The sequence below is a fragment of the Polychytrium aggregatum genome (genome assembly GCF_025602895.1).
Source record: "Polychytrium aggregatum strain JEL109 chromosome Unknown BJ171scaffold_163, whole genome shotgun sequence".
NCBI classification, from domain to species: domain Eukaryota; kingdom Fungi; phylum Chytridiomycota; class Chytridiomycetes; order Polychytriales; genus Polychytrium; species Polychytrium aggregatum.
The window spans coordinates 26,170-39,408 of record NW_026516365.1 but is presented as its reverse complement, the minus strand read 5'-3'; the positions used below and the strand labels follow the sequence as shown (position 1 = coordinate 39,408).

At 55.8% G+C, this 13,239-nt stretch overlaps 4 protein-coding genes across 4 annotated transcripts; 3 read left to right on the top strand and 1 right to left on the bottom strand.

Annotated features, from left to right (window-relative positions):
* Positions 1-66: 66 nt before the first annotated feature.
* BJ171DRAFT_544426 (uncharacterized protein) lies at positions 67-1,433 on the bottom strand (the record flags this gene model as incomplete). The annotated part of the gene is made up of 6 exons (XM_053113009.1): positions 67-167; positions 201-209; positions 240-259; positions 290-363; positions 397-1,379; positions 1,409-1,433. Coding segments are annotated over 6 exons (1,150 nt in total), but the record flags the coding sequence as incomplete, so codon positions are not given.
* Positions 1,434-1,893: 460 nt separating this feature from the next.
* Positions 1,894-3,008, top strand: BJ171DRAFT_544420 (uncharacterized protein). Its single transcript, XM_053113008.1, has one exon. The coding sequence runs from the start codon at positions 1,970-1,972 to the stop codon at positions 2,990-2,992; it is 1,023 nt and encodes a 340-aa protein (XP_052961531.1). The 5' UTR covers positions 1,894-1,969; the 3' UTR covers positions 2,993-3,008.
* A 172-nt stretch (positions 3,009-3,180) lies between these two features.
* BJ171DRAFT_544418 (uncharacterized protein) lies at positions 3,181-4,476 on the top strand. The gene has a single exon (XM_053113007.1). It carries the CDS (start codon positions 3,320-3,322, stop codon positions 4,301-4,303), a length of 984 nt encoding a protein of 327 aa, XP_052961530.1. The 5' UTR covers positions 3,181-3,319; the 3' UTR covers positions 4,304-4,476.
* Positions 4,343-4,918, top strand: BJ171DRAFT_399106 (uncharacterized protein; the record flags this gene model as incomplete). Its single annotated transcript, XM_053107200.1, has 1 exon — positions 4,343-4,918. A coding segment is annotated over one exon (576 nt), but the record flags the coding sequence as incomplete, so codon positions are not given.
* Positions 4,919-13,239: the final 8,321 nt, after the last annotated feature.

The window sequence follows — 13,239 nt, the reverse complement described above, 5'->3', positions numbered from 1 at the left end:
AGACTCGGAAGTGAAGCTCGCTCGATAAACATGGTGTGGGGCTGAAAACTCGTAAGAGACTCGGAAGTGAAACGTCGTCGCTTGTGAGCGGGTTGGAAGAGGATTGGAAGAAGGTGTGTGCACTCCATTCACTGCATGCATGCCTCGCGAATGCGCTTTTCGTAATACTCCCAAAGAGCAGTGTCATTGCTCCGGGTCACGATGGAGCGCTTGAGCAAGTCGATCAACATGGCTTGAACCCGGGGGTCGTTTCTGGCTGCTGCGATGTCGTCCAGAGCGATCATATCACCCCAGTTCTCAGGGCGATCCCAGAGATGTGATGCTCTGGGGGAAATGCGCAGGATTTGCTGGCGTGCTATCATGCTTCCTGCACGACAACTTGTGAGCAAAATGTACTGGTAGAGATTCATGCAGTTCATCGCTCGAGGGAACCCAATTGCATGCTTCATGCAGTAGAAAAACAGGACATTCCTGTCGCTTTCAGGGAGGCTGTGCCCAGACGACTCCAACAACCAACGTCGGACGGACGATGCATGGGGCGCATTTCGGATCCCCCCATATTGGCAGATGTCGTAGATCTGCTGGGTGCTGTCGCGATAACCACCCCGAGCACATTCGACCAGGAGATTCAAGGCCCGGTTCGGGTTGGCATCGGTACCTCTGCCATATCGGTAGCATTCGTAGAGAGTGAACTTGACCTTCAAGTTGGATGCGTCCAACGACTGTAGCCACTGGAAGTACGCCTGGTTGATCTCGTCAGATGGTGTTACGAAGAAAAAGTTGCGATGTTCGAGGAGGAAGTCGTCGAGCACCTCGGATTTGTTGCGCAGGACGGAAAGGCTTTTGCTGATGATTTCACCATTCCAGAATATGCGCTTGACAATCCACATCGCAGTGGGGATGTGGTTGGCATCGAGGAGTCGTCGTACGATCTGCAAATCGGAGTTGTCTCGGCGGATACGAGATGCGACTCGGACGAACTCGGCTGAAACCACGGATCTCGGAATGGTCTTGAACCACTTGACGTCGAAGGGGAACGGTCCAGCCGGGAAATACTTGACCAGATGGGTACAGTCCTCGGGGAGGAGCCTGGTATCGTACTGCTTATCGAACCACTCAGCCCAGATGCGAATCCCCACGGTCTTGGTCGAGAGCCGGGTCCTCACGTCGCTGGAAGTTGCTTTGAGCTTCACGAGACTGCAGGCAGGGAGCATTTGGATCAGCTCAGGGATCGAGAGGACGGTCAGGAGGACGGGGTAGGTCTCTTCGATTCCCAAGGCGATCAGCTGCTCATGGAGGCGTTGACGCTTGGCAGCACGGGTGCTCATCGAGCGGGTAATGCGCTTGGTAGCCTGGGAGGACATGGCGATGAAGGAGAGCTGGTTGGATGGGGCCTCCAGCAACGCACACTGGGCTCCCTCATATACCCCATGGCCAGCGGCGCCTGGGAGACGATGGTGGCCAGGTGACTGGGTGTCCAAGCCCAGCCCGTATCTCCGCCGTCCCTGCGAGGATGAGGTGTCATCCCGGGCGCGGCGTTCTGCCCCTTCTCTCTCGCCATCTCACCAGCCCCAGCCCCAGCTCCCACCAGACCATAGCCTCACCCGATGTCTATCGCTAACCACCCCGTCATCGCCATGGACTTTCTCACTCGCGACGTCTACTAAACCGCCACCGGTCAAGAAGGTGTCCGCAGGATGATGATCGCCAATATCTGCACCAGAACGCTTCCTGGCATCCATATGGTCTACATCAAGTTCAACGACAGCACCACGCCTCAGCTTCCCTTTGTTGATATGAATGGTCTCGCTGCGATCCGCCAGCGTATCGAGCCTGGCTTTCGATACCCAATGTGAGCCGCAAGGGGCAGACCAATACACCCGCTTTTCTCCCTGTCCCTGTCGTTCCGATTGGTGTGGCGTCAGCGGCGCGTGTGGCAATCTCCTCCTCTGGAGGGGCGTTCTGTCCGATGGGAGGTGCCTTGGCGACACCCGCCATCCCTGCCCCCGATCTCGCATCCCAGCTTCAAGCTCCAGCAATGCCTGCTTCCAGATCCAAGCGTCGATCCTCTGCTCAACGCAGGAACCCAGTGCCTCTCCCGCCCAAGCACACCACGACCGAGAAGGAGGATTGTCCTGTCATCGTTATTGACGACTCGGATGCAGAGTCAGATATCACCTGCGACATCGATCCATCCGAAGTCGTCCCGGGAATGCCAGTGTCGCTCGCCAGTCTTGCAGTCAATCACGATCCTCCTGTGATCTCGACCGGCTCCGGCTCTCTCCAGCACACCACGAGCCCCGAATCCACCGCCGCCTCCGGTGCTCCTGACACCCCTGTCCCAGTCCAGCCCGAGTCAGTTGTCGTATCGAGCCCTCCCGACACCAGCGCTGAAAAGATCGTTCGCCGCTTCAACGGCCACCCTCTCCTCGAGCCGTATCCCTTGGATTTGCTCCCGAACCGCGGTCTCATGGCCGATGGGTCGTTGAATCCAATCATCGAGTTGGATCGCTCGGCCAGGAAGCGAATTGAGACCATTATGGGGCACGTTACGACAATCACTCTCCCAGACGGTCGCATTCTCTCTGATGCTCGTGAGGTGATTGCTGTTTCGGATGGCAAAGACTTTCGTGCATATATGAAAGAGTCAACCGCCGAGCACGTCAAGTTTCGCAACAGCATCAAGGCCAAGTGGTCTAGAACGTTGGCGCACATACCAGCAGTTTACATCAAATTCGACGATGTATCTAGAGAGGTTGCATTCATCGATCGTCGAGGGTATATGGATATCATTCATAGGGGTATCGGGGAACCATCTGCAGTCGAGAGAGAGAAGCAGTTACTGGTCATGATGGGTATCTATGGAAACGATGTACATGTACTCAGCGAGATCCAGTGTGAGATACAGCAAGAGATGGCTAGACCCAACACAGAGAACAAGTACCTGATCTTCATCAAGGCAGCTGAGTTCAAAAATGCTCGCATGGAATAAAGTTCATATCTCCCCAGTTCGAGCAGTATATTCTGTCCATTGAGTGGCGATGGTGCAGCGCCAGTCATGTGTGTGGCGGTGCACAGACAAGCCAATTTGTGGCTGGCATGCGGGGCTGCGCACCAATTCGAACCACTCAGGTTCCAGCCATACTGCCATCGGGCGACGGTGCGTGTCAACCCCGACCCCCATGGGCGACATGTCCCGCAGCCTCCGTCCCCGACCCTGTTCAAAAGGGCGCACCCCCGCCCAAGGTGGTGCCCTGCCATCTTCGCCCCGCCGTTTCCTCCTTCACCAGCGATCACCAGCCTTCTCTTCTGCCTCGCCATGAGCTCCATTACCAAGACCACGCGAGCTGCCCCTGCTGCCGCCCCCCGAGCCAGGAAGAGGCGCGCTACTGCCCCAACCTTAGTCCAGCCCGAACCCGTACCCGAGCCCGTCAACGCCCCGAGCACTTCCGACCGTCCCGTCGCTACCGAGGCTCTTGTCGCCCCCCGATCCAGGAATAGCCGCGATGCTACCCCAGCCCTGCTCGAGTCCCTCAACGACTCGACACCTTACGATCCTCCCGTCGAAGAATCGAGCGCTTCTGATGCTCCCGTTGACACCGATGATCTCGCCACTCTCAGCCACGAGATCGATACCGCCAGCCTTGCGCTACCCGATGCAGATGCCGTCGATCAAGTGCAACAGCCAGCCACCAAGGTGAAGAGGCTCCGTCGCCAGGCGGTTCCGAAGCCTGCTGGTGCCGTGATTTTTCGTGGTCATCCACTTCTCGAGCCCTATCCTCAAACCAATGCGGATGGAACAGTGAACCCGATCATCGTTTTGGATTCCTCTCAGCGACAGATCCAGCGTACCCAACTTGGCCCGCTTCACAAAGTCACCATCGGGAAAGACCAAATCTTCTGCGATGCTCGAGAGGCCATTGCACTGTCCGACGATCGAAAATTTGAAGCATACGACAGAAGTCGTGATTCGGAAGACGATATTTCAACAAGGAACTCGATCAAGAAAAAATGGGGTGATTCTCTCCATTTTGTTCGAGCTGTTTATGTAAAGTTCGACGGCGATAGGGCGATTTACCCTTTCGTTGACGATCGGGGTTTAATGCAGATAATCAGTCGTGGGAAAGGTGTGCGTTGTAGAAAATTGAGGGAAACACATAATGAGGACTTGATCAAGGTTTATGGGAGAGATATGAGGATGCTTGCCCAATTGCAAGCACGCTTTGACCTCCAAGATCAGAGGGATGACGTGAGCCAGAATGAGGATGCTATTTTTTTGACTGGAGTGAAATCCAGAGAATAAACACGAATCGTACCGATCGATAGCCTGTGTGCCGGGTGAACCGTACCGATCGATAGCCTGTGTGCCGGGCAAACCGTACCGATGGATAGCCTGTGTGCCGGGCAAACCGTACCGATCGATAGTCTGTGTGCCGGGCAAACCGTACCGATGGATAGCCTGTGTGCCGGGCAAACCGTACCGATGGATAGCCTGTGTGCCGGGCAAACCGTACCGATCGATAGTCTGTGTGCCGGGCAAACCGTACCGATCGATAGCCTGTGTGCCGGGCAAACCGTACCGATGGATAGCCTGTGTGCCGGGCAAACCGTACCGATCGATAGTCTGTGTGCCGGGCAAACCGTACCGATGGATAGCCTGTGTGCCGGGCAAACCGTACCGATCGATAGTCTGTGTGCCGGGCAAACCGTACCGATCGATAGTCTGTGTGCCGGGCAAACCGTACCGATCGATAGCCTGTGTGCCGGGCAAACCGTACCGATCGATAGTCTGTGTGCCGGGCAAACCGTACCGATGGATAGCCTGTGTGCCGGGCAAACCGTACCGATCGATAGTCTGTGTGCCGGGCAAACCGTACCGATCGATAGTCTGTGTGCCGGGCAAACCGTACCGATCGATAGCCTGTGTGCCGGGCTGTCAAGACTGGACAACGGGGCAAGCAGGGAAGTGCGCAAGAGTCCTAATACAAGACTCGAACGTAGGGAGAGGAGCGGGGACTGGACTGGGACACAGAGTGTCAAGTGTAAAGCCAAAGTTTTATTCTAGATCCAAGGCTTAGGATACTAAAAATACAAAGTGGCAAGACGAAGGCAAAAGACAGAGGCTGGTCGGAGGGCTATTTATGCGAGCGCCAAGGATCGACGCTGGAGAGCGAGGGGGTAGGAGCGAAGCAGCGGCGGGGAGGGCGAAGCAGCGAGCGAAGCAGGTGGCGACCGTGACTCGGGATCCGTGAGTCAGCGGGCGTCAGTGGCGGCGGCATGGCGGCGCCAAGGCGTCAGGCGGCGTCGAGGCGGCGTCGTGGGCGTAACCCATGACCAACAGCAAGGAAGCGGGAACGGAACACAGACAGCGCGCGTGCTGGCGGTAAGACAACAAGGCAGCACAGCGCGGGAAACAAACAAACAGAAGGAAGGGAAAGCACTAAGACAGGCAAACAGAAAGGAAAGGGCAAGGGTAAAGGAAGGAAGAGGGCAAAGGCAGAGGGTGTTCATGACACTACCCCCCTCTCAAGGCCCGAGCTCCGAGAGGGCCAGGCTTCGAGGGATGAGAGGAGTGGTAGGCAGTGACAGGCTCCGGACAATGTGCAAGATTGCTGGCGGGCTCCCAGGTGCAATCCATCACCGTGTAGCCACGCCAGTGCACAAGATACTGGAGCTTACCTCGGAACAGCCTGGAGTCCAGGATCTGTTCGACTTCCCATTCGTCGTGGCCGTCGACTTGGATGGGTGGAGGGGGCGGGACGGTTCGACCTGGGATCTTGTCGTCGGCGGCGGGCTCGAGAAGGGAGACGTGGAAGACAGGATGAATGCGCATGGACGAGGGCAAGTCCAACTTGAAAGCGCGGGAACCGACTTGAGCGACGATCTTGAACGGCCCAAGCTTGGTGTGGTCGAGCTTGGCCGTGGGTCGCTGGGTCTTGATGTTCTTGGCGGAGAGCCAGACTGTTAGAGTCCGAAGGGGACTCAACGGCAAAAGAAGAAGTGAGCTCGAAGTGAGCTCAGGGAAGGCAAGGGTAAAGTCCGAAGTGGACTCGGAGAGGGAGCGAGGGAAGCAAAGATCCGTTCAAGATAAGACTAGTCTCGAAATGAGACGTGAGGAACACTCAGAGAATAAAGTAGAAGGCACTTTATTTAGTCCTATTTTGAACGCTGAGGTTCGACTACACATCGCGGGGGTCAGGCTATTTATAGACAAGTCCGGACTTGGCAGCGAAGGGCGGCCAAGGGAGGGAAAAGTGGGCGATCGAGCAGGGCGAAGGGGCGATGCACGAACGAGGGCCGAGAAGGACCACCGAGACAGGCAGAGAACCAAAGCGAGGGAGGCGCAAGCAAAAGCGAAGCACCTGGCAGGAGAAACGTGCAAAGGCGAAGCAATGTGACTCAACGTCCAAGAAGCGGATTGGTCAAGTATAAGGTTGGGGCAAATGCATGCGAGATGAACAAGAGATCGGGGCGGTCAGGCAGGTCATGAGTCACCGGTGGTGGGACACATGACCGGCAGCCGAATTGCAACCAATCGCAGCAAGGCGCGTGCACAAACAAACCGGCGCGTGCGAAGAAGACAAAGGAAGCGGAGCAGCGCGGGGAAACGGAAGTGCGGAAGGAGCGGAAATGGCAGGCAAAAGGCGGAAAATTGGAGGGGAACTGCAAAGCTACACACAAACAAACAGAAAGGCAAAAGAACAGCCAAGTGTGCAGTCAAAGTGGAGAACAAGCAGAAGCTATCCCTAACATCATCCCCTTCCTTAGCGACGAACTCCGGGCGTCGCCTTCGGCTTTGAGGGATAGCGAAGGTGGAAGTCAGCAACAAGATCAGTGGCGTGGGAAACATTGGCAGCGGGCTCCCAAGACCGGTCAGTCTCGGAATAGCCCTTCCACTGAACCAAGTACTGTAAGCGACCACGGAAGAGCCGAGAATCGAGAACAGTCTCGACCTCAAACTCTTCCTGGGAGTCAACAAGAATGGGTGGAGGTTCGGGTTGGGTGAACTCGGGAACAATGTCCTTCGTTCGGGGTTCAAGGAGGGATACATGAAAGACGGGGTGGACTTTGAGTGTGGAAGGGAGTTTAAGTTCAAAGGCAACGGGGTTGATGCGGCGAAGAACTTTAAAGGGGCCAAGCTTTTTCTGATCAAGCTTGTTGGAGGGACGAAGGGTGCGGATGTGGCGACGATCAAGAAAAACGAGGTCGCCAACGGAGATGTCGGGAGTGGGGAGACGGGATTTGTTGGCCTGCAAAGTGTAGGACTCTTGGGCAACCCGGAGGTTGGCCTTGAGATCCTCGAGAACGGTCTGAAGTCGGTCGACACGTTCTTCGGCAGAGGGCACAACAGAAGGATCACGGATGATGGAGGGATCAAAAATGGGGTGATGGCCATGGACTGCAAAGAAGGGAGTCATGCCAGTGGAGGTGTTTTCCGAGTTGTTGTAAGTGAACTCGGCAAGGGGAAGGTGAAGGGTCCAGTCGTCTTGCAGGTAATTGCAATGGATACGCAAATACTGCTCGATGACCTGGTTGAGAACCTCGGTCGAACCGTCGGTCTCGGGGTGGAAGGCAGAAGAAAGGGAAATCTTCGTCTTCAGAAGCTCATTGAAGCGCCTCCAGAAGGCCGAAGTAAACTGAGTTCCTCGGTCCGAAACAATAGACCGGGGACAACCATGCAAGCGGAAGATGTGGGAGAGGAAGAGTTCGGCGGTTTGCTCGCCTGTAACCGTCTTCGTGGTGGGCACAAAGTGTGCTTGTTTGGACAGGCGGTCCTTAACCACGAAGATGGAGTCAAAGCCGTTCGAAGGTGGGAGATCCGTGATGAAGTCCATCGACAGGTCCCACCAACGTTCGGAAGGAACGGGGAGAGGGTGAAGTAAACCATAAGGGGAGTGACGGGACGGCTTGGCTCGCTGGCACGCTTCACAATTAGCAATGAAGCGACGCACAGACTTACGAAGCCGGGGCCAGTGAAAGTCCCGGGAGATGAGCTCAACGGTCTTGGCAAGACCAAAGTGACCAGCGGCAGCGGAGCAGTGACGTTGCTCAAACACTTTGAGCTGGAGCTCGGGGGAAGGGACAACGATCAGGTCTTTAAAGTAAAGGAGACCGTCACGGAAGGAGTAATCGCCATCAAGACGTTTGGCGTTGAAGTCAGAAAGAAGGGAACAAGAAAGGGTGGCAGCTCGAATCTCGGAAAGAAAATCGGGGTTCGAGCCGATAACGGTGATGCTGTCGAGAGAAATAGACTCGAACAGCTGAAGGAAGTTGGTGGAGTGGAGGGAGTCACCAGGCTTTATCTCAAAGTCAGAACGGCGACTGAGAGCATCGGCTTTGGTGTTGAGGCGACCAGGGCGGTGGTAAATGCGAAAAGCAAAATCAGAAAGGAATTGGGCCCACCGGAACTGGCGGCGAGAAAGTTGGGAAGCGGAAGTGAACCGGGTGAGGTTCTGGTGATCAGAGAAAACAAGAGTGGGATGATCGGGGTCGGCAGCCATCAAGTAATGACGCCAGGCAGTAAAGGAATCGACAATAGCAAGGAGCTCTTTGTCGTGGGTGTCATAATTCACCTCGGCGGGACGGAATTGCCGAGAGTGAAAAGCAACGGGGTGAAGAGCGCCGTCAGGGTCAAACTGGGAAAGGACGGCACCCAGAGCAAAGTCAGAAGCATCGGGCTCGATGACAGCGGGTTTGGAGAAATCAAAGTAACGAAGAATAGGTGCGGAAGTGAATGAACGTTTAAGAGAATCAAAAGCCTCTTGGGCCTCGGGAGACCAAGAGAAGGTGGAGGATTTGGTGGTGAGTGAAGTCAAAGGACGAGCAAGTGCGGAAAAGTCCTTGACGAAGCGGCGGTAAAAGTTTGCGAAACCAATAAAAACTTGGATGTCGCGAGCAGAAGAGGGAACAGGCCAAAGGGAAACGGCCTCGACCTTGGCAGGGTCCATTTTAATGCCATCGGCAGAAATGATCATGCCGAGAAAGTCAACTTCAGAAAGGTCAAAAGAACACTTGGCCGGATTGACCTTAAGAGAGTGTTCACGAAGGCGAGAAAGAACAAGCTTAACATGCTCCTCATGCTCCAGGGGATCTTTTGAGAAGATCAGGATGTCGTCAAGATAAATGACAACACAGACACCAAGGAGGTCCGAGAAGATGTCGTTCATAAAAAACTGAAAAGCAGCGGGGGCATTCGAAAGACCAAAGGGGATAACATTGTACTCGTAAGAGCCAGATTTGCAAACAAAAGCAGTCTTCCACTCATCGCCCTTCTTGACACGAACCAAGTGGTAAGCATCAGGAAGGTCAAGGTGTGAGAAGACGCGGGCAGAAGAAAGTTTATCCAGAAGATCCTGGAAGAGGGGAAGAGGGTAGCGGTTCTTCTTCGTGATGGCATTGAGGCCCCGGTAGTCGACGCAAAGGCGAAGACCACCATTGGGCTTCTTCACGAAGAAGCAGGGAGCACCAACGGGAGAAGAGGATTTGGAGATCCAACCACGTGCGAGGGCGTTGGTCAGATACTCCGAAAGAGCAGATTCCTCGGCCGGGGACAAAGGATAGACTTTCCCCGGCTTTGGCAAACGAGGTTCCTTTCCATCCTCGGTCCGTACAAACTCAATAGACAAGTCATACGGACGGTGAGGAGGCAAGGAAGAAGGAGGGTCAGACTTGAGGCTGAAAACGTCGCCAAACTCATTGTATTTGAGCGGGACACCTCGAGAGTCAACAGGGGTGCCAGACTCGGCATACACCTTCGTCGTGAGCACGGACCTTATCGACACCGTAGGATACGTCTCCGGCGAAGGAGGACGGATATCCATTTGGGCAGCGAAAATGTCGAGCTTGTCTTCCCGTGCAAGACGGAGAAGACTCGCCGCATTAACGAGCTCAATGTCGGGCGAAGATAAAGCCGTTGGCTCTTCAGAAAGCGAAGCAGAGTCAAGGCGGGAAGAAAGGGAAGGCGAAGTGCCAAAGGAGGGAACCGGTGTAAGGGAAGGACCGGAGGGAGGAGTCAAAGGCGAAGTGCCCGAAGGGGGAGGCGAATAGCCGGAAGGGGACGAAGTGTCCAAGGAGGAAGCAGAGACATCCGCGAGGATGTGTCCATCAGCAAGGCAAGAGGGATCGGAGAACGAAAGGGAGAGGGACTTCCAATTGACAACTGGATTATGCAAGCGCATCCAGGGAAGACCAAGAGTGATGGGAGTGGTGGAGAGTCGAGTCACAAGAAAAGAAATCGACTCGGTGTGGGAACCAATGGTCAACGTCACAGGAACGGTTTGGAAACGAATGAAACCGGCCGAAGAACCATCAGCAAGGGAAACGGAGTAGGGAGTAGAAAGAGGGATAAGAGAGAGTTTATGGAGATCCGCAAAGGCAGGATCAATGAGGGCAAGAGCGGTGCATCCATCATCAATAAAGACAGAAAGGGAGATGGAGACCGGGCCAGAAAGACTCATGACGACAAGGGTGGCCGGAAGAAGAAGCTTATCGTCCGATAATGACGAGTCAGAGGGGGAAGATGTTCGTATCGCCGAACAGACCACCTCGCTTACTTGCGAGGTGCTGCTCGGCTGTGGGCATTTCCCGAGTTCCGTTTGACCAGAACCGGGCACTGCTGAACATCGCGACTGCCGGGACAAGACTTTTCCCCGCAGTACAGGCAGAGACCCTGCTCACGACGTCGCTTTTTCTCGACGTCGGAGAGCTTAGCAGGGCGGACCGAGACAGAGTCAAGGTCCATGGGAGTGGGTGCAGAAGAGGAGGAAGAAGAAACATGCGCGGGAGAATGGTGGTGATGGGGAGCAGAGCGAGAAGAAGGAGGAGGAGGTTGGGAACGGGAGGAGATCTTGAGACGATGGAGGGCATCGTCGTACTCGACCGCTGCCTTGATCAACTCAGGCAGGGAAGCGGGAGCGGGGCGGAGACCGATGAGGTGGAACTTGACCTCAGACTTCAAACCCTCCTTGAAGAAGTGCATCTTGGTGGGTTCATCAGTCTGGACGCGGGCGGCGAGCTGGACGAAGCGGGTGGCGAAGGCTTGGCAGGACTTGAGCTGGACCAAGCGCTTGAGGTCGTTCAAGGCCTTATCTTGCGAGGAGGCCGTGTCCTCACCGAAGGTCGACTTGAGGGCAACTTCAAAATCCGCGAAGGAAGCCGGGAAGCGGTTGGCCATGTAGAAGGCGGCCTCGTACCACTTGAAGGCTTCACCGCGGAGGAAGGAGGTGGCGTACAGGACCTTCTGGCGCTCGGGCGCGAAGAAGGCAGGATCGGCGAGGAAAACCAGGTGGCACTGGGCGAGGAAGGCCGTCGTTTCATCGCGGGAACCTAGGAACTCCTTGGGCTTGTTGACCTGGTAGACCTGGCGGGGAGCGGCGGCGGGAGCTTGCAGATCTTGGATCTGACGATGGAGAGCAGCGTTCTGGGTCATGAGGGCGTTCATACGCTCCTCCATGCGCGCCAGATACGCGTTGAGGTCTGCAGGGGGTGCAGCAGGCTCAGCCATCGGATCGACGAGGGAAAGAGAGGCGAAAGAAGAAGAAAGGCCGGGAAGCCAAGAGGGAGCGTTCAAAATGATGTTAGAGTCCGAAGGGGACTCAACGGCAAAAGAAGAAGTGAGCTCGAAGTGAGCTCAGGGAAGGCAAGGGTAAAGTCCGAAGTGGACTCGGAGAGGGAGCGAGGGAAGCAAAGATCCGTTCAAGATAAGACTAGTCTCGAAATGAGACGTGAGGAACACTCAGAGAATAAAGTAGAAGGCACTTTATTTAGTCCTATTTTGAACGCTGAGGTTCGACTACACATCGCGGGGGTCAGGCTATTTATAGACAAGTCCGGACTTGGCAGCGAAGGGCGGCCAAGGGAGGGAAAAGTGGGCGATCGAGCAGGGCGAAGGGGCGATGCACGAACGAGGGCCGAGAAGGACCACCGAGACAGGCAGAGAACCAAAGCGAGGGAGGCGCAAGCAAAAGCGAAGCACCTGGCAGGAGAAACGTGCAAAGGCGAAGCAATGTGACTCAACGTCCAAGAAGCGGATTGGTCAAGTATAAGGTTGGGGCAAATGCATGCGAGATGAACAAGAGATCGGGGCGGTCAGGCAGGTCATGAGTCACCGGTGGTGGGACACATGACCGGCAGCCGAATTGCAACCAATCGCAGCAAGGCGCGTGCACAAACAAACCGGCGCGTGCGAAGAAGACAAAGGAAGCGGAGCAGCGCGGGGAAACGGAAGTGCGGAAGGAGCGGAAATGGCAGGCAAAAGGCGGAAAATTGGAGGGGAACTGCAAAGCTACACACAAACAAACAGAAAGGCAAAAGAACAGCCAAGTGTGCAGTCAAAGTGGAGAACAAGCAGAAGCTATCCCTAACACAGACTCGGTCTCCAACCTTGAACGGAGGGGAGGGGGAGTGGCCGGGGTCGTAGAACCTGGCTTGGGAGTCCTGGGCAAGGGCGATGTTGAACTTGAGTTCATCGTGGAGGGAGTGAATGGCTCGGGCTTGATCGTCGGCGACGGAGGCATTCTTGGTGGTGCGGGGAAGGGCGACGGAAAAACGAGGGTGGTAGCCGGTGTAGGCGAAGAAGGGGGAGCAGCCGAGGGTTGCTTGAGAGGTGTTGTTGTAGGTGAACTCGGCGTGAGGGAGAAGCTGGGCCCAGTCGTCTTGCTGGAAGTTGATGAAGCAGCGGAGGTACTGCTCGAGGATGGCGTTGACCCGCTCGGTCTGGCCGTCGGTCTGCGGATGGAACGCAGTCGACATCTTGTGCTTGATCTTGAGGCGGGTCAGGGCGGCTTGGAAGAACTTGGAGGCAAAGTTAGATCCTCGGTCTGAGACGATATCGTCTGGAAGACCGTGCTTGGTGAAGACGTGCTCGACAAACATCCGAGCAGTGTCCTCGGCGTTGGCCTCGTTGCTTGACGGGACGAAGTGGGCCATCTTGGTGAAGCGGTCGACAAACACACAGATGGCTGTGTGTCCGGAGGATTCGGGGAGCTGGGTGATGAAGTCGACCGAAACAGAAGACCAAGGGCGATCGGGAACAGGGAGCGAGGCAAGGAGTCCGTATGACTTGTGACGGGAGTGCTTGTTCCGCTGGCAGGTGTCGCATCCGGAGACATACTCCCTGATGTATCGACGCATGGTCGGCCAGTGGAAGGTCCGGGAGACGAGCTCGAAGGTCTTGGCGACGCCGAAGTGGCCGGCGGTCGGCGAGTCGTGGCACTCGACGAGGATCTTGCGCTTGAGCTC

What these genes read in the sequence shown, in the direction of transcription:
- BJ171DRAFT_544420 (XM_053113008.1), top strand. Translation starts at nt 1,970, where the DNA reads ATGGGAGGTGCCTTGGCGACACCCGCCATCCCTGCCCCCGATCTCGCA.
- BJ171DRAFT_544418 (XM_053113007.1), top strand. Translation starts at nt 3,320, where the DNA reads ATGAGCTCCATTACCAAGACCACGCGAGCTGCCCCTGCTGCCGCCCCC.